The sequence below is a fragment of the Corylus avellana genome, chromosome 9 (genome assembly GCF_965113065.1).
Source record: "Corylus avellana chromosome 9, dhCorAvel1.hap1.2, whole genome shotgun sequence".
NCBI lineage: Eukaryota > Viridiplantae > Streptophyta > Magnoliopsida > Fagales > Betulaceae > Corylus > Corylus avellana.
The window spans coordinates 3,678,318-3,699,022 of NC_142498.1; the positions used below are offsets into that span (position 1 = coordinate 3,678,318).

Below are 20,705 nucleotides of genomic sequence, written 5' to 3' on the forward strand. Positions count from 1 at the left end.
AGCTTTGCAATATTGCACTCTAACACGACCAAACATTTCTTTGTTGTTAATCAACTCTGCCAGTTTCTTCACTCTCCTACAACCAGTCACTTGACTGCAGTCTGCAGCCAAGAGGGTTCTTCGGTATCTCAAAGGCTCCATCAATCATGGATTGTATTTTGGTAAGGGTTCTCTTCACCTCAATGCCTATAGTGATTCTGACTAGGCAGGAAGTCCAAATGATAGACGATCTACAACAAGATATGCCCTCTTTCTTGGACCATGCTTGGTTAGCTGGTGTGCTAAGAAGCAACTAGTAGTCTCCAAATCCAGTACAGAAGCTTAATATAAATCCCTTGCTTTTGCCACGGCTGAATTATGTTGATTGCGTATGCTTTTCCAAGAGCTTGATCTCGTCCTTTCTTGTTCCCCAACCCTTTGGTGTGATAACCTTGGTGCCTTGGCCTTAGCATTTAATCCTGTCTATCATGCGCGCACTAAAACACATTGAAGTTGACTACCATTTCATTTGTGAGAAGGTAGTCAACAAAGATGTTAGTACTAGCTACATCCCTACTCATAACCAACTTGCAAATATCTTCACCAAGGGACTTACCACCAATCGTTTTCTTTGACTTCGTGACAAGCTAAGGGTGTGTTCCCCACCTATTAGCTTGCGGGGGGATGTTAGAACACAAACTCCAAACATGCAGCCACCTCTTGCACTAACTGTCATCAACCATGCAGCCAACTCAGCATCACCAAATCATCAAGCTGAGCTTCACAAGGAACGGAATCTCATGGCAACTAAGGCTCCAAGAGATTTTGCATTAACATCCCATGATTCTCTCAAAGGTGCAGCAAAGGCAATATCCTCGTCTGTTGACATACGTGAAGATACTCACACATAAGGAAAGACTTGATTCTAGTTTCATAGATAATATTTTGTAATAAACCTACTCTAGAATATCAAGGATTTTGCATTTTAGGATTTTTATATTGTAATTATTATTCCCATATTAGACCAATGTACAGAGCTTACAAAAGCAAAAACTTGTAATACTTTTGATTATCGAATACAAGAGAAAATTCCTTGTGCAACTCTCTCTTCTTTGAATTATTTTACAGCCAGCCAACTTCCTGGCACAAGCTAGATCTGTGGGTCGGGCAATGCTGGGCTCTCAAGGGCCAGGACACTATTCGGATTACTATAGAAGGTTCATTTTAGGATTTGGAACCTCTGAAAAGGCATAGTCATACTGCAGGCGTCAAGCAGAATGCAGAAAAGGCTAAAAGTGATGAACTCAAACAACTTTTGGGTTTGCTATGATTGATTTAAGTACTTGAAATTTGGAACTTGGTACATCTATTGAGACTGGAATGCAACGTCATGTGAAAGACTATCCGCTGCTTGGATGTACAGCCTGAGCTCAAATTATTCAAACACATGTCCCGCTATCCGAAAAGGTCGAGCTTGAGCAACCTCTCGCACATATGGTTGCACTAAATCTCAATTCCCAATAGCTTTACCATATCAAGTTCCAAACGGACAATTGTCCCAACAGCTAAAGCCCAAAAGACCTCTTACATGGGGGTTGTCTATTGCATATTGCATTGGATCCCCATTGTTTGGTAAATTGGTATAGCCAACCGCAATATATGTAGATAAAAAAAAAGTTATATACTATACTCTCATTCCAATTGACTGATGTAGCAGTTTCCACCAATTCTTAGTTGATAAACACTGTCACGCTAATACAATGAAATAAAGGTACGACGAAGGTGTAGACTGTGTAGTATATATATATATATATATATATATATATATATATATATATATATATATATATCCATGTGCTATTCGTCCCCCCAAAATTTTTACAATTCTTTATAAAATATACATATTTTATGAATTCGCGCGTCCCCTCAAAAATGATATATTTGGCCCCCCAAAATTAATATATTATGCGTTATTCCGTTTGTATTTTTTTTTTCTTAGCCATCTTCCTCACATCTCGTTTTTCCTTGCATTTATTTATGTTTTTTGGTGTGTTTTTGGTACAAGAATGTGGAATATGATGAAAATATATGCTTTTATTTTATTTTTTTAGTTATTCTGCAGTCATTTGAGTTTACAATATTTATTTTTTGTATCATTTTTCTTGAACTCTATAGATCGTGTCTTAGTTTATTTTGTTAATTGTTTATACTATTGTGCATGTGTTTGTGATGCCATGAGATTAAATTTAATACTTCTATATTTTTATTTTATATGTTATATAAACACGCACAAACACACATATAGAGAAATTATATGTGTTTATGTGCTTTTATATTTATATAAGTCAATATTCACAACTTATCAAAAAAAAAAAAAGTCTATCCCCCACACCAGAAATCCTGGTTCGCGCCATAAATATATATATATAGTCATGACACTAATAGTTGTGAAGTCTAGTTGCCCATTAGAAGATGATCTCAATGAGAAATGTTATGAATCTTGGGCTTTGTGTTAACTAGCCCAAGCCATAGTTGAAGCCCAATGACAAAACAATTGAAATTATAGGTAAATCATATCTTCTCTAGTTATTTAATTTTAAATTTTTTTTCCTATCTAGATACGAAGCTAATATGGATTCCTCTCGGCTCTCCCAATCGCTGAGTATATGGATTAATCTAAAGATTCAAAACCAATTTTTTCTTTTTTTCATTTTTTCCTAAATAATAATAAAAAATTGAAATTTATACCAAATTATTTTTTTATTTTATGAATGTTCTATATTTATTCGTTTAAAAGCATAATAACAATAAGAAAATAATTTTAATCATATCTTGGTATAAACTGAGTATTTTACACCTTCCAATAAGAAGTAAACACTTCATAAACAAAATACCCATTAACAAAATCACTGAATCACCGTCTTAGTGGGTTTTGAAAACTCTAGAATTACTGTCTTTATGGACCCACCTTTTTTAATTGTTTTGTAGGGCTGCACTTTCTCTTTTTAAAAGAAAAATTAAAGCCTGCAACCCGCACTATTTTCTTTCTTTGTATATTTGGTTGAGAAACCAAATTTCATAAGACTTTCCAAAGTCCAAATCAACTTATGGCACTGTTACTTGCAGAAAAAATATATATTAAGGCAACTTTTGAAAACCAAAGCCTTAAAGTGTATAAGGTTTTGATCCAGAAAAAAAGGCCAAGCAAGAGACAAATGGCATAGACAGTAAAAATGGAAATTGTGAATTGTGACTTAGACTTCTATGAAACTCTGAAGTCGTTCTTTTAGTATGTTAATTTTTTTTTTCTTCAAGTCGTTCAGCAATACAAATCAATTGCTTTTTGATAATTTCTCTTTAAAAAAAAAAAAAAAAATCAGGTATTTAATTAAAGAGAACAACTGTATGAAATATATAAGTGTAATTACTTAAATTACAGAGAACAACAATGATTTTATTGAGCTTCAATCAAATTCTAAACGAGCTCATGTCGATATATTTAACAAATATGCTAGTAGATGATCATTGCATAAAAAAAAATTGCTCATTAATTACTATCCTAGTGATAGAGACCAAATCCGAAAACAATTGAATAAATTAACTATAGGCTTGACAAAATAAATTGTAAGTAACATTTATATATTTTAAACAATTATTTAATTTTGTTGAATTATTTAAATTTTTTTTTTTTTATTTTACCCCTCTAAACCAAAATTTTGGCCTCGCCACTACATACGAGGCCCATAGTTGGCCCAATTCTAGTCATAGTAGCCGATGCCGGCCAGAGTCGCCGAAGTCCAAATCTCAGTCATAACAGCCGATGTTCCAATTCAGGCCATATAAATAATTTCTCTACCATTTGAGCTTCAAGATCAAACCTCAACGTAAGTGTTCTACTATTGGGTTTGCGGGGTCTTATTAAGACAAGAGTTATAAGAGCTGAAAAGACAAGAGACAAGAGTTACAAGAGCTCAATAAACAAGAGTTACAAGAGCTCAAGAGACAGGAATTACAAGAACTCAAGTGACAAGAGTTACAATTATGGTTGTTAATGTATAAGTAAAATAGACATGTAACATTTATGTTATTTCTCTATAAATAAAATCTTGTATATAATCAAATAATTAAGTGAAAAGAAAGGATGTAGCCAAAAAAAAGGCTTTGATGTGTGAATGTAGGCCTTAAGTCAAACCACCTAAAATCTCTGTGCTTCATCTCTTCTATAAAAAGCATATCCACTTGACACTTGGCAGGTTGACACCGTAGCAGTAAGTTTGAAGTAAAGTGCATATTAGACAAAACATCACTTGACAAAAAATTAAGCATTAAAAAAAGGGAAAAATAAGCATTTTTTTTCTAATTAAAAAAAAAAGAAAAAAAAAAAAGGTGAAGCATTATTAACGTTGATGGGCAACAAAATTAGTTTTTGAGCTTTTTAATTTTTTAGGCTTTTTGGCTTGTAATGTGAGAACCATTTAAATATTGTGATTAAACTCCAAGGGGTTAGCTCAGTTGGTGAAGAGCTTAGGATCTTGGGGTGTGCTCCCTCAAGGTCTCAAGTTCTAGTCCATGTCCTTTGAGGCTACTCCATCTGGGCAAATCCCTTGTCTCAATGCTTAATATCTCTCTAGGAGGTATTAAGATAAGAGATTACGCATTTGAAAAATATATCTTTTAAGTCAAAAAGAGCCTTTGAGCAAAAGCTTCATTTATAAGTGTTTGCTAAAAATGCGTTTTTGATTATTGATTATTTTTAGGCTTTTTAGACCATTAAAAGCGCTTTTAATTTTTTTACCAAACGAATACTTTTTTCTTTAAACGGATTTTTTTAGTGCTAAAAATACTTTTAAGCCCCTCAAACGCAATTTCAAACAGGCCCTTAGTCTGGTGGATCCTGTCTGAGGCATCTAATCTTGATAAATACGTAAAACTAGGATACCCTAATAAAAAATTTAAAAAAAAATTATGATTAGAAAAAAATAAATTATATATATATATATATATATATCAATTTGCTAATTCCTTTGAAAATTGAACGGGGATCAATTTGCTGAATTCCTTTCTATGCAATTGATAAAATTTTTCTTCTTAAATCAACAATTTAAATGCATTGAAAAGGAAGGGATGCATACAATTGAGGAAAAAATCGGTTTTTTTTTTTTTTTTTTTTTAATTGATCTTTCTTGAAAAATTTCAAGTAATCAAATGTTTACATTAATATATATTTTTTAATTTATTATTAAATAATAAAAATGTTTCTTTATTTTATATTTAAATTGCTCTTTTAAATTAGTTGTTTATATATATATATATATATATATATATATATATATATATATGATTTTTGTACATATTTTAATTGTATGAAATTTATAATTATAGTTATTAGAGATTATAGATAACAACAACGATTCCATTGAGCTCCAATCAAATTCGAAATAAACAATCTAATTTTGTTACATTTTTATGTTTTAAAATATAATTTAATTTTTCTAGATTACTTAATTTTTCCTTTAATTGTATTTTTAATATTTTTAATTAATTTTGTTCAACTTTGATTTATTTTTATTTTTTATACAGAACAAAAAAAAAAAAAAAAATGTTGTGACCCCTGTCCCTAAACCCTGGCTCCCCCACTGATCTCACGACAAAGATTGAAACACAAGTTGTCATTATGAGTTATAAGTCTACAGCCTTAACCTATGTTTTTTCCTTTTCAAATTATTATTATTATTATTATTATTATTATTATTATAAAATAATAATAATAATAAAAACTCTATGTTTTTCCTCAGTCATCGTTATCCCTTCATTGTAGCTTATATAATCCTAGGATTATAAAACAACACCATAATGGAAGTATATATTCTGTTTAGTAATTATATTTTTATAAATAGTAAAAGAAATGCACGAAGTTACATATATATTTTTTTCTTTTTCTTTTCTCAAAACAAAATATATTAACAAAATTTCAAATACAAAATACTACTAAAAAACATTAATATATATATATATATATATATATATATATATATATATATATATATATATTTCCACATCATAACACTTTTAAACTAGAGGAAAATATATTTTATCCCCTGAACTATCCACACATTTACGTCTTAGCGTCCAATGTTTAAAAAGGGATGAAAGGCCCCCACAATATATCTGACATTGGCAAAAAAACCCCTCCATCCATCAAATCCATTTATTTGGACGAAAACCATGACATTTTTCAACTGAAACTTTCGAAAATGCCATCGGAGTAAATTATAAACATAAATGACTTCTAGGGTAAAGTGTAAACATAAACATATAAAAAAAATAAAAACACTAAACCTAAAACTTAAAACAAAAAGTTTATATTCAAAATAAAAAATAAATTAACAGAAAAAACTAAAAACTAAACCTAAACTAAACTAAACTAAAACTTAAAACAAAAAGTTTATATAAAAAATAAAAAATAAAAAAAATAAAAAGGAAGAAGAAGAAGAAGAAAAAGTAGGGGGTGGCCGAGCCATTTGGGGGTGGCTCAGCCCCCTCGATTTGGCCAAGGGAGTGGCTTGGTTACCCCCATTCAGCCGATATGGGGTACCGAACCACCCATCACTACAAGCATCTGACTCATTAGCGGTGACATCTTGTCGCCGCTAATGAGCACTTTGTCGCTGCTATTGATAAATAGCATTCACGCTAATGATCAATAGTGGCGACTTGTTCGGGTCGCTACTAATAATCACTCAATAACGGCGACAAAGACTATAAATGTTCACCACTTGTGAACATGATCCTACCCCCATTTGTCGCTAATGTGTTTCACGCTACATGCATGTGTCCTATGTGGGTAGTGGTCCGACCACTTCATATGCCCGAATGGGGGTGATTTTCTTCCAAATGGGTTTGGGGGTGATTGAGCCGTCCTCATTTGGTTGGTCTGGGGGTGGCTTGGCCAAAGGCCATCCCCCACTTTTTCTTTTTCTTTTTCTTTTTGTTTTGTTTTTTTTTTTTTTTTTTTTTTTTTAATTTTACATAAGCTTTGTTATTATTATTATTATTATTTTGTTTACAATTTACCCTCAAAGTCATTTATGTTTACACCTACCCCTAGAGGTCATTTTCAAAAGTTTTGGTTAAAAAATGCCACGTGCCACGCACGTGACTTGGTTTCCGTCCAAATAGACAAATGGTTTTTTTGCCAATGTCAGATATATTGTGGGGGTCTTTCGTCACTTTTTAAACATTGGGTGCCAAAATGCAAATACGTTGATACTTTAGGGAGCTGGTAAAGTGTATTTTCCCCTTTAAACTAAAAACAAAAAACACTTCTCAAAATATGTTAACTAACAAAGCTAATATTATTTATTAACAAGTAAGAACACTTTCACTCCAAAGCGAGTAGCATATATATACTGTGCAGAATAATTCTAGACATAGGATTTTGATCCCAAAAATGTAGAATAAAAGAAGGATAAAAGTCCTCCTTATAGCATTATTTGACCGTTTTCATATTTCTAACCAGTGCAAATTGTCCAGCCAACCAACTTCCTAGCACAAGCTAGCTCAGTAGGTTGGGCAATGCTGGGCTCTCAAGGGCTATGACACTGTTCGGATTACAATAGAGGTTCATTTTAGGATTTGGAAGTTCTGAAAAGGCATAGTCATACTGCAGGTATCAAGCATAATGCACAACTCAAGCAACTTTTGGGTTTGCTATGACTGATTTAAGTACTTGAAATTTGGAACTTGGTACATCTATTGAGATTGGAATGCAACTTCATGTGAAAGACTATTCGCTGCTTGGACGTTTAGCCTAAGCTCGAATTATTCAAACATTTGTCTCGTTGTCCGAAAAAGTGGAGCTTGAGCAACCTCTCTCACATAAGGTTGCACTAAATTTCAATCCCCAATAGCTTTACCATAGCAAGTTCCAAATGGGCAATTGTCCCAACAGGTGGAGCCCAAAAAGCCCCTTACATGGGGTTGTCCATTGCATATTGCATTGGATCCTCATTGTTTGATAGATTGATATGGCCAACAACAACATATACAGATCAAAAAATTTGATATACTATACTCTCATTCCACCCTCATCCCACTCGGCTGAAGTAACAATGTTCATGTCCTTAGTTGATAAATATTGTCACATTAATACAATGAAATAGAGGTAGAGTAATATATATATATAGCATTGCTCACATGTAGATCAAGATGTCATATCAGTCGTGACACTAGGGCCCCGTTTGGTTTGCGGAATAGACCTTTGGATTGGACTAGTTAACACTAGATATAACTAGTCCTTTGTTTCGTAACACTCTATTCCTGGGAATAGCTTATTCCCATGGGACTACTAATCCTATACACACAGGGTTAGCTAAGCTACTAAAAAATGAGTGGCTTAGCTAATCCTTTCTTGTGAGATTAAATTAATTGTGTAAATTGCCACCAAAAAAACCCGTGTGGGATTATATTTCATTCTCTCTTTCTGATTCTTCTATATTTCTCTCTCTCTCTCTCTCTCTCTCTCTCTCTCTCTATATATATATATATATATATATATATATATATATATATATATATATATATATATATATTTCTCTTTTCTCTGTCTCTATATTTCGTTCTCTCTTTTTCTATTTTCTCTCTGATTCTTCTGGTACAGTTTTTCTGTAAGTGCAAACGGAATTTTTTTTTTCTCTATGTCGTCTCCCTTCTCTGTACCGTTTCTCAGTTTTTATTTTTTTTTGTTTATTTATTTATTTTTTTTTATTTTTGATTTCTTTTGATTCTCTATACCGCTTCTCTCTGATTTTCTTCTCTCCGTTTCTCTGTTTTTTTTTTTTATTTATGTACCTTTTATTTATTTATTTTTATTCTGTTTCTCTGTATCTCTTTTTTCTCATTTTTTTTTTCGAGAAACAGAATCTGCAAGGTTTTTATAAAATATAAATATATAATCTGTTTTTATTCTCTGTACATTCTCTAACTATATATTTTTTTTTATATAAATAATTTTGTTGCATAATTGCCAAAAAAAAAAAAAAAAAAAAAAGGCCACATACCTGACATAATTAAAAACAAAAAAGAAAAATAAATTATAGTAAAGTTGTTTATGCTTTTTTTTTTTTAAAAAAAAAAATGAAAGTCCTTAATAATATAAATTGTATTTGTATTATAAGGGTATTTTAGGAAATTTGATCACAATATGATTCAATTCACCAACATATTGCATTGTACCAAATGAATGAATATAATTAGCTAGTCTATTCCAGCGTTACAACCAAACAAAGGAATATGAATAACTAATCTATTACACACTCTTCTATTCCCAGTAGTAGCTAATCATTTTTCAATGGACTAGACATTCCGCGAACCAAACGAGGCCTAGTAGTTGTAAAGTCACAATGAGAAATGTGATGAATCTTGGGCTTTGTGTTAACTAGCCAAAGCATAGTTGAAGCCCAATGACAAAACAATCAAAATTATAGGTAAATCATATGTATATGATTATAGGTAAACAATTGAAATTTAATTTTTAAATTTTTTCATATCTAGATACGAAGCTAATATGGATGCGTCTCCCAATCGGTTTAGATACATCTATAATCGGTTTAGATACATCTATAATATCTATTGGATTATATTTTAGATCTTTTATCGATTGGATTATATTTTAGATTTTTTTTCTGAGTATATTGATTAATCTAAAGATTCAAACCCTTTTTTTTTTCCTAAATAATTTAAATAATAATAATAAAAATTTACCAAATGATTTTTTATTTTAAGAATATTCAAATATTTATTCAATTTTAATAAAGTCTTTGGTATAAATCGGGTATTTTGCACCATCCAATAAAAAGTAAACACTTCATAACAAAATACCTATCGACAAAATCACTACCGTTGGTTTTGAAAATTCTAGCATCTGCCTCTCAAAGGAAATTAATTTGAATGAAATATTCTATTATTTTTAATAATTTTGGAATATTTATTATTTTAAAAACATAATTATAAAAATAAAAATAAAATAAAAAACCGTTATATTGTAAATCCGGCTGAGATCGGATTTGCAAGTTTGGGCTTGGCCCAGATATCCACAAGGCACTACTGGTGTGGAATTCCCGCTTCATTTTTCAAATGCCCGCCGTTTTTGTGCATTGATACGTCTCTCTTTCTCTCTCTCAAAACCACTCCTTTTATCTTTTTCTTTGAGAAATAAATCAAAAATAATAAAAGCCAAACGAAATTTCCACATTTTCTCTCATTATCTATAATCAGAGACTATCACTCTCAGAGATAGAGAGAGATAGGGAGACGTAGAGAGAAAGACAGAAAGATGCGGAGTGAGTTTTCTAGGGTTAGGGTTAGGTTTCCAGGTCATGGGTTCTCCTGAACCCCCTAGTATCAGCACCGCCACATCCACTTCATCAGAATCCTCTCCAGTCCAAGTAAATACAGTCTCTCCGGTTCCTATTGTTTCGCTCTCTCTTTCATGATTTTCTTGGACTTGATTTCTTGATGTGTTCCGTTCGTAACTGTGTTTTAGATCTCACTTTAATTTTGTGGTTATGTTACGTTTTGTATTTGCTTGTGATTTTGAGCGAGGAAGTTTTTTTTTAGTCGGTGTGGTAGGCTTTGGGGGATCTTTGATCATAGGGTTCATCAGCATTTTTCATCAATTAAGTTTTGTTGGTGGGATTGGATTGGGGCAAGGCAATTTGGGCTTTTTGTCAAGCAATCGGTGATCAATCTTGAATGCAGTGAGTTCTATGGGTAAAAAATTTTGCTTTATTAGAAATGGATTTCCTTATGGTTTTTTCTCTGTTTGGTTTGATTTGAAGTAAACACGGTGAGGATTTTTAACTGATGTCATGGTTTTTGAAGGATGTCTGAGAATTGGTAGTTCTGCATCAGTTGTCTGTCTGTGTATGTTACCAGTGCTTAGACTTTCAACTAGTTTCTTTGCAGATATATCTTCTGCAAGGGGCTTCGTTTGTTCTTTGTTCCTTAGGGTTTATCATAAGGAGCCGTTTTTGGTTCATTCCTTGCTTGTTTTCTCAAGAAAACTGATTATGATTCTGTTTACTACATAAGCAAATGAAACAGCAAGTCAACTAAATCAGACCAATGGTACATTTACCAATCAACATGAGATTCGTTTTTTACTTCAAAACAAAATAATAGGAATGTATAAGACTGGTGCGTACATGGAACTAATTTTCTGGTTTGGGAAGAACATGTCCTTACATTGTGGAGTTACTGCTCCTGCCTATGAATGGGGTTTCATTTACAATATGATGTAACAACAAATGTCTTCCTTATAATTGTTTTCTTTGATTTCAGGATTCCCCTTTAACCAGTTATATAAACAACTTATCGCCAATTAAGCTTGTCAAGGGCGCACATGTAGCTCAAGGGTTTTCTGGACTTAATTCTCCTCCTCTTGTATTCACATCACCACGTATAAGTTCACACCACGAAACAAGTTTTCTGAAAAGGTCTGAAATTTTTTTTTTTTTTTCTTCTTCTCTCTTTTACCTCTCTCTCTCTCTCTAAAAAAAATTATAAATATTGTATTCTCTTATTTAAAGATTGATGGACGTTAATTATTTTTGGCATCAACATTGATTACACGACAGTTATATGCTTAACAGGCCTCAGTACCCTCAATTGTCCAGTGCAGAACTATCTCATAATGATGGCAGAGACAAGAAATCTGCTGATGGTCCTTGTGAATCTGAAAAACAAGTTACCCAATCATGCAGGCAATTGATCACTTATGCTCATAAAGACTGTGATATTAACAAGTACGCTCCAGCCCAACCCTGCAGTTCCTCTGTATGTGTTACTGAGTATTTGGCTGATCATGTAGCCGTGGACAGTGTGAGTTCTGGAGATTCAGCCAATCCATCTCATAAACAATCTATTGATGTGGCTGAATCATCACTAAGTGACTTAACCGACTCAAAGAAAACCATAAAATTTGACCATGAAAATGACATGGAAAAATATGAAGGGACCGAAGTGGAGCCACCTCTGGTTATGTCAGAGAAAGCTGCAGAGGACCTTCAAGGAAAGCTAATAGATTATGTTAAGCCAGCCAAAAATGAGGAGGAACAAAGGAAAGGTCAACAACCAATGAATGAATTGCTAACCATGGAGTCGGATATGTCTGTAGACCATAATTTTAAAGGACAACGATGTGAAGATTCATGCACCCAGGTAACACAGAATTCTGCATTCTATATTTATTGGGGAAAGGATGATTGCAATTGTGCTCCTCAACCACTGTTTGAAACATTACAAATTGCTCAGCCATATGAAGATCATGGTGAGAATGTGGCAGCAATCTTGCATAAACCTGTTGGGAACATTACCCTGCATGAGCCTGAAGTATAATTTAGCTCATCTTCTTTTCATTTGCCAACTTTCATCTGCGTACATCTATTGCTCTTAAAATATTATAGGCTATGTTTGTTATCCTATTCTCTAAGTGTTTTTTGTTTGAGAAACACACTTTTCTCAAATACGTTAACAAACAACTCAAAACATATAGAACTTTTCACAGCTCTCTTAGATTGGGTTGTAGCTTATGTTATTAATTTCCCCTCCTCAAAATCTTGTAGATCTTGTTAACTTTTTAGATTTCAAACATCATTAGGGTGTTGCCTCTGTAGTATACTTTTCGTGCACGAGGGCTTTGCCTTTTCTTCTAATAAAGTAATACTCCTAAAATTTTTTTTTTGACAAAACAAGTAGTTAACTTTTGTAGGGGTAGGAGCTAACTTATTATATATGTATATGCCATCTTTAGTGGAGACGGGTGACTACACTGCCACTACAAATTACAATAGGCTAGGAGTGGCTGGGCTGCCATCTTGACCAGATAGAAGTTGTCGCATGGTCTTAGTCAAGGGTGTCCACAGCTACCCGGCCAAGGATGGCTGTGTGGCCATCCCAACCAAATCGTAGTTGTTGCATAGCCACCCCTCTCCTCCATTGAGGGTGGCCACACAATCACTCTTTCTTTCTTTTTCTTTTTTTTTTCCTGAGTGAGGAATCAGTTCTATAGTTGTTTAAATTTTCTTTAAACAAGCAGGTGTACCCTATCAAAACATTTTCTCAAATGTGGACCCCACTAGAAAATACTTCTAAAACCACTTATCACCTTTATGTCAAAACCAAAAACAAAAACACTTACCATAATTTTTTTTTGATAAGTAAAAACACTTACCATAATATATTAACAAGTATAGTTGTAGTCTCTATTAGATTAGGAGTTGTCATCTTAGATGAGTATTCGTTCAAATCTTGAATCTTATGCATTTTATCCTAGACATTGATGCTAACATGTTCTACATTTAGAACCTCTTTTCTGTTCTTGAAGCATATAATCTTGTGCTTCAAAATGGTATGGCTTTGTGGTTCGTAAAATGGATATAATGCTAACATTGTTGTATGGTGACTCTAGCTATCCTACATTAAGGGCGGAACCACCTTCGAAGGCTACCTAGGTTGGGAATTAGATAATTGAATCTAAACATCATGAGCTAAAACTTTACTCAATATCATAAAAGATTTAAAGGAACTTGCACATCAAAAAAAAAAAAAAAAAGGATTTAAAGGAACTTCAAATAAGAAGGTGAGGGTGACAAAAGTATTCAGCTGATCTCCTTTAAATCTATTTTGTCTCTAGCTGATGATCTCTTGCACTTGTCACCTTCTTTTGGCCAAAGGACCCTAGACTTTTTTCTTTAGCTGATCTCCTCTTGGTCTTCCTCTAGGGCCTTGCTTTAAGGCCAAGTCTTTATGGGATGGCCTAGTGGAAAAGATTGAGCGTTGGTTGGCTAGTTAGAAAATTATGCATTTATCCAAGGGTAGTAGAGTTACCCTCATAACGAGCACTCTCTCCAACTTACCTACATATTTTGTGTCTCTTTCTCATTCTTACTATTGTGGCAAATCGTATAGAGAAGCTTCAACAAGATTTTTTACGGGGTGGGATAGGTGAAGAATTTAAATATCACTTGGTCATTTAGCCCAAAGTTTGCTCTCTTATTTTTGAGGGAGGCTTAGGGATTTGGAACTTGAGATTGTTCAACAGAGCCCTTTTAGGGAAGTGGTTGTGACGTTATGTGCATGAGAAAGGGGCTTGGTGGAAAGTTGTTTTGGACGCTAAATTTGGTTGTGTTTGAGGCAGGTGGTGCTTTATTGATCCCCCAAGGTCGCTTGGGGTGGGGCTTTGGAAGTATATTAGAAGGGGGTGGAGGTTGTTTTCTAGCCATACCATATTTGAACTGGGAGATGGGGTCCAATATCGATGATGTGTGGTGTGGAGAGTCAAGTCTTAAGGAAGCGTTTCTAGTTTTATATAACTTTGCTTGTGTGAAGGATGCGCTTGTTGCAATTAATATGGATTGTTTGAATGGTTCCTTTCAATGGAATGTTAGCTTTATTCGTTTGGCTCATGATTGGGAAGTGGATGTTCTGGCTTCCTTCTTTACCTTGTTGTATTCCCATAGAGCGAGAAGGGAAGGGGGGACAAGCTTTGGTGGGCTTCATCTCGCAAAGGGAAGTTTGATGTTAGATCCTTTTACAAGATCCTTGCTTGTAAAGACAATCTTCCTTTCTTTTGGAAGAGTATTTGGCGGACTAGGGCTCCCTTAAAAGTGGCTTTTTCACCAGGTCGGCGGCTCTAGGGATGATTCTTACCATGGACAACCTTAAGAAGAGACTTCTCATTGTGATTAATAGGTGTTACTTGTGCAAACTTAATGGGGAGTCCATTAATCATCTTCTCCTCCATTGTGAGGTCGCCAATGCCTTATGGAATGCCATCTTCAGTCGCTTTGGATTGTCTTGAGTTATGTCTAATCATGTGATGGATTTGTTTGCCTATTGGTAGACGGGTGGTTGCTCTTGGGTGCTGTGGAAGATTGGGGTGGGCAGATTAACCGATTATCGACTGTCTACCGACTGTGACCGAACTGACATTAATCGTCAACTAATAAAAGTCAATCGGTAATCGGTTAAGATTTTTATACCGATTTTCGATTTAGTTCTGTAATCGGTAAAACATTTTTCTTATCGGTTTCCAAACCAAACCGATAAGGAACCGATAGTGGGGGTATAAAACGACGTTTCGTTTTTAATTTTTCATAATATACAATTTATTGAAATCAAAACTACGTAGTTTTGGGATGCTATATATACATCTCTTTCTTTCTTTCCCCTAACCCTAAATCAAATCCTTTGCCGTCCCCGTCTGCTCTCTCGACTCTCACATTGCTCTCACTCTCAACTCTTTGACTTTCGCACGCCCCTCTCAATCTTAGTCTCAGCTCTCTCGCAAGACGCTCCTCTCGTCACTCTCAGCTCCTGGTCGTCTCTCTCTGGCTCTATCGTCGTCGTGTTCCTCTTCTGTCGTGAGTCCGTGACGGTGTGGTTCGACTCCAATTGTCGGTGGTGCAACGTCAAAGCCTTGTGGGTTGCGTGTTGTTGGTCTGACATTAACCGATTATCCAAACCGTTTTTAACCGAAATTTTCGAAATGATTTCTTATCGAAATGTTATCGGTTAATTAACCAAATTAATTGATAATTTTGGTTAATTATCGAAAATACGGTTACTGGTACCATTATAACCGATACCCACTCCTATGAAAGATGGTTCTTCTTTGCCTTATGTAGAGCATGTGGAGGGAAAGAAATGATAGAAATTTCGAAAACCAATGAGGACTTTGGAGGAGCTCAAGTCATTTTTCTTTTTTTCTCTCTTTTCTTCGACAGCTGCATGTTTAGCTCCCTTAGTGATTAGCTTTATTGACTTTCTTGTTCTCTTTTGTCCTTCTACTTAGGCGTCCACTTATATACTTCCTAAGTACAAGAGTTGTGCCTCCTTTTACGCTTTTTAATATATACAACATTACTTATAAAAAAAAAAATGATGGTGAGTGTTGTGAGTTCAATTTGTATCTTTCGAAATTGGAATAAGCGATGCTTACTAGACAAGGAGAGAGGTAAATCATTGATTAAATTTAGAGGTTTTGAACTTCAATTCCCTATGGAAACATTGTAGAAGATACAGGGAAAAGAGGTATAGCTTGTGGCAGAAGGTGCTGGTCCTTGGATGTCGTATAACTACTCATGGGGGATCTTTGTCATGGATTAGCCCCGCATGCTTGTGGTTTCCAGAAAAGCGTTTCTGAAGTTTAATTGGGACATTTCATAGGGAAATTAAGGCTCAAGTATAAATTGGCTTTTCTTGGAGACATATGTTGCCTCTATATTATACCACCACAAGTTCATTCCTTTTGTTTTTGTTTTTGTGTGCCATTAATTAAAGTGCTTGCTGCAGATATAATTTGTTAAACGTAATGCAAGCATTGTCTTGTGGGAGACTTGGTAAATTATGACGTTTTTTGCATTTTGATACAAAGAATTAACACAAGCAAATGTTTGGGTTTTTTTATTTTTATTTTTGTGTTATTGAAGCCTACTAGGACTTTCTTTTTGCAGTAGACTAACAATAACAGTTACTGTAGGCCAGTGAAAACCAACGTGTCATACGTAGACGTTGCCTTCAGTTTGAAGAGGCTCCACCGAATTTTGTTGGAAACAGTGCCAGTTCCTTGGATATTACTGATAAAGTGACCAATTCAAGGCCACCTGCCACCACTGTAGAATTGGAGGGTTTGGAATCTCTAGATATAAATGCAGCTTCTAGTAGGGGTGAAACGTTTACATTGTCCCAATCCAGGACAATTTTGCTTCCTCAGTATAGAGGAAATTCTCCCTTAACAGCTCCCAAGCCATCAGGTATCGGCCTGCACTTGAATAGCATTGTCAGTGCGGTGCCATTAGGGCATGGTGCCATTGCAGACTTGAAACCAGCAGAGCGGCATATGTCATCAGCTGTCATCAGCTGTCATTCACTCGAGAATACAAGAAGTTGCCCAATTTCATTTGTTGCTGAAGATGGGAAGGACAATAGTATGTCTTCAGTTGCTGCAAGTTCTGCCCCTTCTGAGTCTCCCAACTCTAAAGAACCTTTGAATTTGTTGCCTGTAGAGTTTCATGCAACTCCGCATGATAAGAGGAAATTTTACTCTGAATACGTTGAAAGTTATGAGTACTGCCAACTGAGTTCCAAAAAGAAAAGGTGAGTTCCTAGTTTTCTTTGTTTTTATTATGATAGTCCATCTCTCCTATGTAATTGTTCGGTTAACCACTAAATTTTGTATGCTTCCACAGGAAGAAAACTTCGAGCCCCATTGATAATGATGGTTGCAAGCGTTGCAACTGTAAGAAGACCAAATGCTTGAAACTGTAAGTAAATCCATGTTTTAAAGTTTACACTTGTTTATAAGTTTGGTCATATTATAGAATCTATTTCCCTTTTCAGTTATTGTGATTGCTTTGCTGCTGGAATCTACTGTGCGGAACCTTGTGCTTGCCAAGAGTGCTATAACAGACCTGAATATGAAGATACAGTTCTTGAAATCCGACAACAAATTGAGTCCCGTAATCCACTTGCATTTGCTCCCAAGATTGTACGGCCTGTACCTGAGTTCAATAATAGGGTATGAAATCCTTTCAGTTCAATTTTATTTGCATACTTATTTAGCAACTTGATTATTGGATTTTCCCTGCATAGGAAGATGGAAATAGAGCAACTCCATCCTCGGGGAGGCATAAAAGAGGCTGCAATTGCAAAAAGTCAATGTGTCTCAAGAAATATTGCGAATGCTATCAGGTTTGAATTTTTTTACTGCATAATATGCCATCATGCTTGCCAATTTTTTTGTGTTCCAATCACTCTAATTGAACTTTCATTGGCTTCATTTTCAAAAGGCTAATGTAGGATGCTCTAGTGGATGCCGGTGCGATGGATGCAAAAATGTTTATGGCCGGAAGGAAGGTAGGAACATTCGTTAAGAACTGATGTTTCTTAATATGATCACTAAATAATCCTTAGTAGTATTGTCATTAAAATGATCAAGTTTGCATTGTTATGAATAGTTGTGTAAGAAAAGGAAAAAAGAGGAGTATTCCATCCATACGTCAAACCCCTTTTAGTTGAAGTGTATTATGAGGTAGCAAATAAAGATAAAGGTTTAGGCTTCAATGTCTATTTGTTTTCTTATTTTTTGATCATTAATCGAGATATCATTAAAAGTGTAAGGCACCCTTATGTACATAGGAAGTATACAAGAGAAGCCATATAACTAGTAAGGGCAAAGAAAACAAGAAAATCATGATAAATAACCACCGATGTTTGTTTTCAAAAATCATGATAACTAACCACAAGTTCCATTACCTTATATATGAAGAGGAGCATGACAGGTAACATGTTTGCATGCCAAAGAAAATGGTCTGAAATCAATTGCAGTAGTGTCTAACGATAAATTTATGTTGCCGGCTTTTCAGAATATGTTGCTACTGAGCATGTTGTGAATAAAGAGATGATTAGTGACAGAGCTGGTGAGAGAAGATTTGAAGGCACACTTGACGAGAGGCTGGAAATGGTGGCAACCAAGAAAGATTTCTTACGTCCTGAGTTGTATGATCTGCACAGCCTCACTCCTCAGACACCGACATTCATGTGCTCAGAGTAAGATCCCTTTCATATTGACATCTCATTTTTTCTCAGCAAAAAGATACAAAAAAGATGTCACAGTATATTCTGAAACTAAGCTAGATCATAATTTTAACTACTTATTTGCTAATTGCTATTTTTTCCCAACCCTAACCAAGCTAGTCATGGAAGGCCTGATCGAAAATCACAATCTTTTTCAAGAAGATGCCTCCAGTCACCTGAATCTGATCTTGCTATCTTGTCATCCTATGTGGATCCTAGGAAATCTTCAAGAACTTTGGGTAGCAGTGACATGCTTCTGCAAGCAAATAACGAATTACCAAATGTTGGTTGTTTTGATTGGCAAGTGGATTACAAAAACATGGAAATGATGGATCAGTTATCACCAAGTAATAATGTAGTTGCAAATATGTGCCATCAAACTCCGGTATCAGATCCACCCTTGATGACCATGTCTTCTTCAAGTTCATCCAAAACAACAGACTGGACAAACATTTCACAAGTTCAACCCCCTCCTGGAACTTGCTATCTATCATCAAGCGGTCCCCTTCGTTGGCGCAGTTCACCAATTACTCCGATGGCTCGGTTGGATGGGATGAAATCAGTCCAGGGGCTTGACCCTGACGGTGGGCTTTGTGACATTCTGGAAGATGAAACTCCTGAGATATTGAAGGATAGTGCTACACCAATTAAGTCTGTTAAAGTAAGTTCCCCAAATCAGAAGCGAGTTTCTCCTCCCAAGAGCCATTTGCATGAGCTTGGGTCAAACTCTTCAGGGGGGTTGAGAAGTGGCCGCAAGTTCATATTGAAGGCTGTCCCCTCTTTCCCACCTCTTACCCCTTGCATTGATTCCAAAGGCGGTACAAATTCGAAAGCTAACAACATTCAAGATGATAGTAGCAGCAAATGAGGGACATGTCTGGAGATTTTGGTGAGTCATCATTTTCCACCTGCCATTTCTAATATGGTTTTTGAGCTGTATTACTGATCTGTACGCTAATCTTTATCTCTTTCTTGCTTCAGCACACTCCAAAAGGGCATATGCTGTTGGGCTTTTTACATGATCACAGAAGAACATTGCAGAAAGTCCCATGGGTTGGAAAACAGCAGACCTTACCATGTGGAAACGCCTCCTGAGCCCTAAATATTTTCTAACATATCAATTTATAATTGGCTCAGTCATTTACTACTGCACTAAACAGGTCTACAAGTGGGCCACTGGCCTCATGTTTCGAGAACTAATGCACAAAATTTTAAGGATCACTGCCGGCTGCACTCTCATCTCTAGTCTTCTTTATCTTGTCGTAGTTATCATGTTCCTAATTTGTAGCTTTTCTTTGTTCAATCGAATGTTTGAAATTATTGTTCAAATGGGTTTGAATCTTTGAGTAAGAACTAAAGTAGGTGTCCCAATTCAACTCGGCAAAAATAAATTTTATTTTTCCATTTTCTGAACACAGTTGAATCAGTGTGTTTGGATGTTTTTCCATTTTATGTTTTGATGTAGTATATTTGCACTTTCCCTTCTTTTCAAATGGTCTCTTGTGAAAGTGCTATGCTTGGTAGATGTCAACGGTCCTTGAGTAAATACAGGTATATGGGTTTTACTACGGCTAGAAGTGAAACAATACACTAACAATGGAAAATGTTTCTTTTCTTCTTTTGGTTTTTTTATCTTCACTTTTTAAATCACCATTGGATCAAGACTACAAATTTAATGGTAATTTTGAAAAGTGGGAGAATTGAGGAATAATGAGGAGAGAATGTGTAACACTTCTCATTAATTAGGGTTACAAATAAACTAGTTTGTTTGATAATTCGTTCGATATTCGCTTGGTTTAACTCAACTTGAACTCGAGCTCAATACTATACAAATCCATTTATTACTGTAGAAACTTATTCAATTAGTAAATGATACATACTTGACTTTTTCAAGAAAACTCGAAAGAGACTCGTGAGCTCAACTCGTTTAAAACTGGACTAGATCATTTGTTTGTCTCGTTAACTCGTTCATATATCTTTTTATATATATACAAGATATATATTACTAAAAATTAGTTATATAAATTTAAATATGCATACTAGTAATTAAGTAATATATGTTATACAGGTTACTTATCTAGTTAATATTT

The 20,705-nt window shown here is 34.8% G+C and overlaps 1 protein-coding gene across 2 annotated transcripts; it reads left to right on the plus strand.

The window, feature by feature from the left end:
• Window positions 1–10,169: 10,169 nt before the first annotated feature.
• LOC132190710 (CRC domain-containing protein TSO1) lies at window positions 10,170–19,860 on the plus strand. Of its 2 annotated transcripts, none has more exons than XM_059605756.2 (11): window positions 10,170–10,424; window positions 11,320–11,474; window positions 11,631–12,198; window positions 16,520–17,136; window positions 17,229–17,303; window positions 17,380–17,557; window positions 17,632–17,730; window positions 17,829–17,895; window positions 18,405–18,588; window positions 18,736–19,504; window positions 19,597–19,860. In XM_059605756.2, the coding sequence occupies exons 1-10, from the start codon at window positions 10,356–10,358 to the stop codon at window positions 19,481–19,483; spliced, it is 2,760 nt and encodes a 919-aa protein (XP_059461739.2). In that variant the 5' UTR covers window positions 10,170–10,355; the 3' UTR covers window positions 19,484–19,504; window positions 19,597–19,860. The 2 variants fall into 2 exon arrangements, with proteins under 2 accessions (XP_059461739.2, XP_059461740.2); XM_059605757.2 differs by having other exon boundaries at window positions 18,835–19,504.
• The last annotated feature ends 845 nt before the right edge of the window (window positions 19,861–20,705 follow it).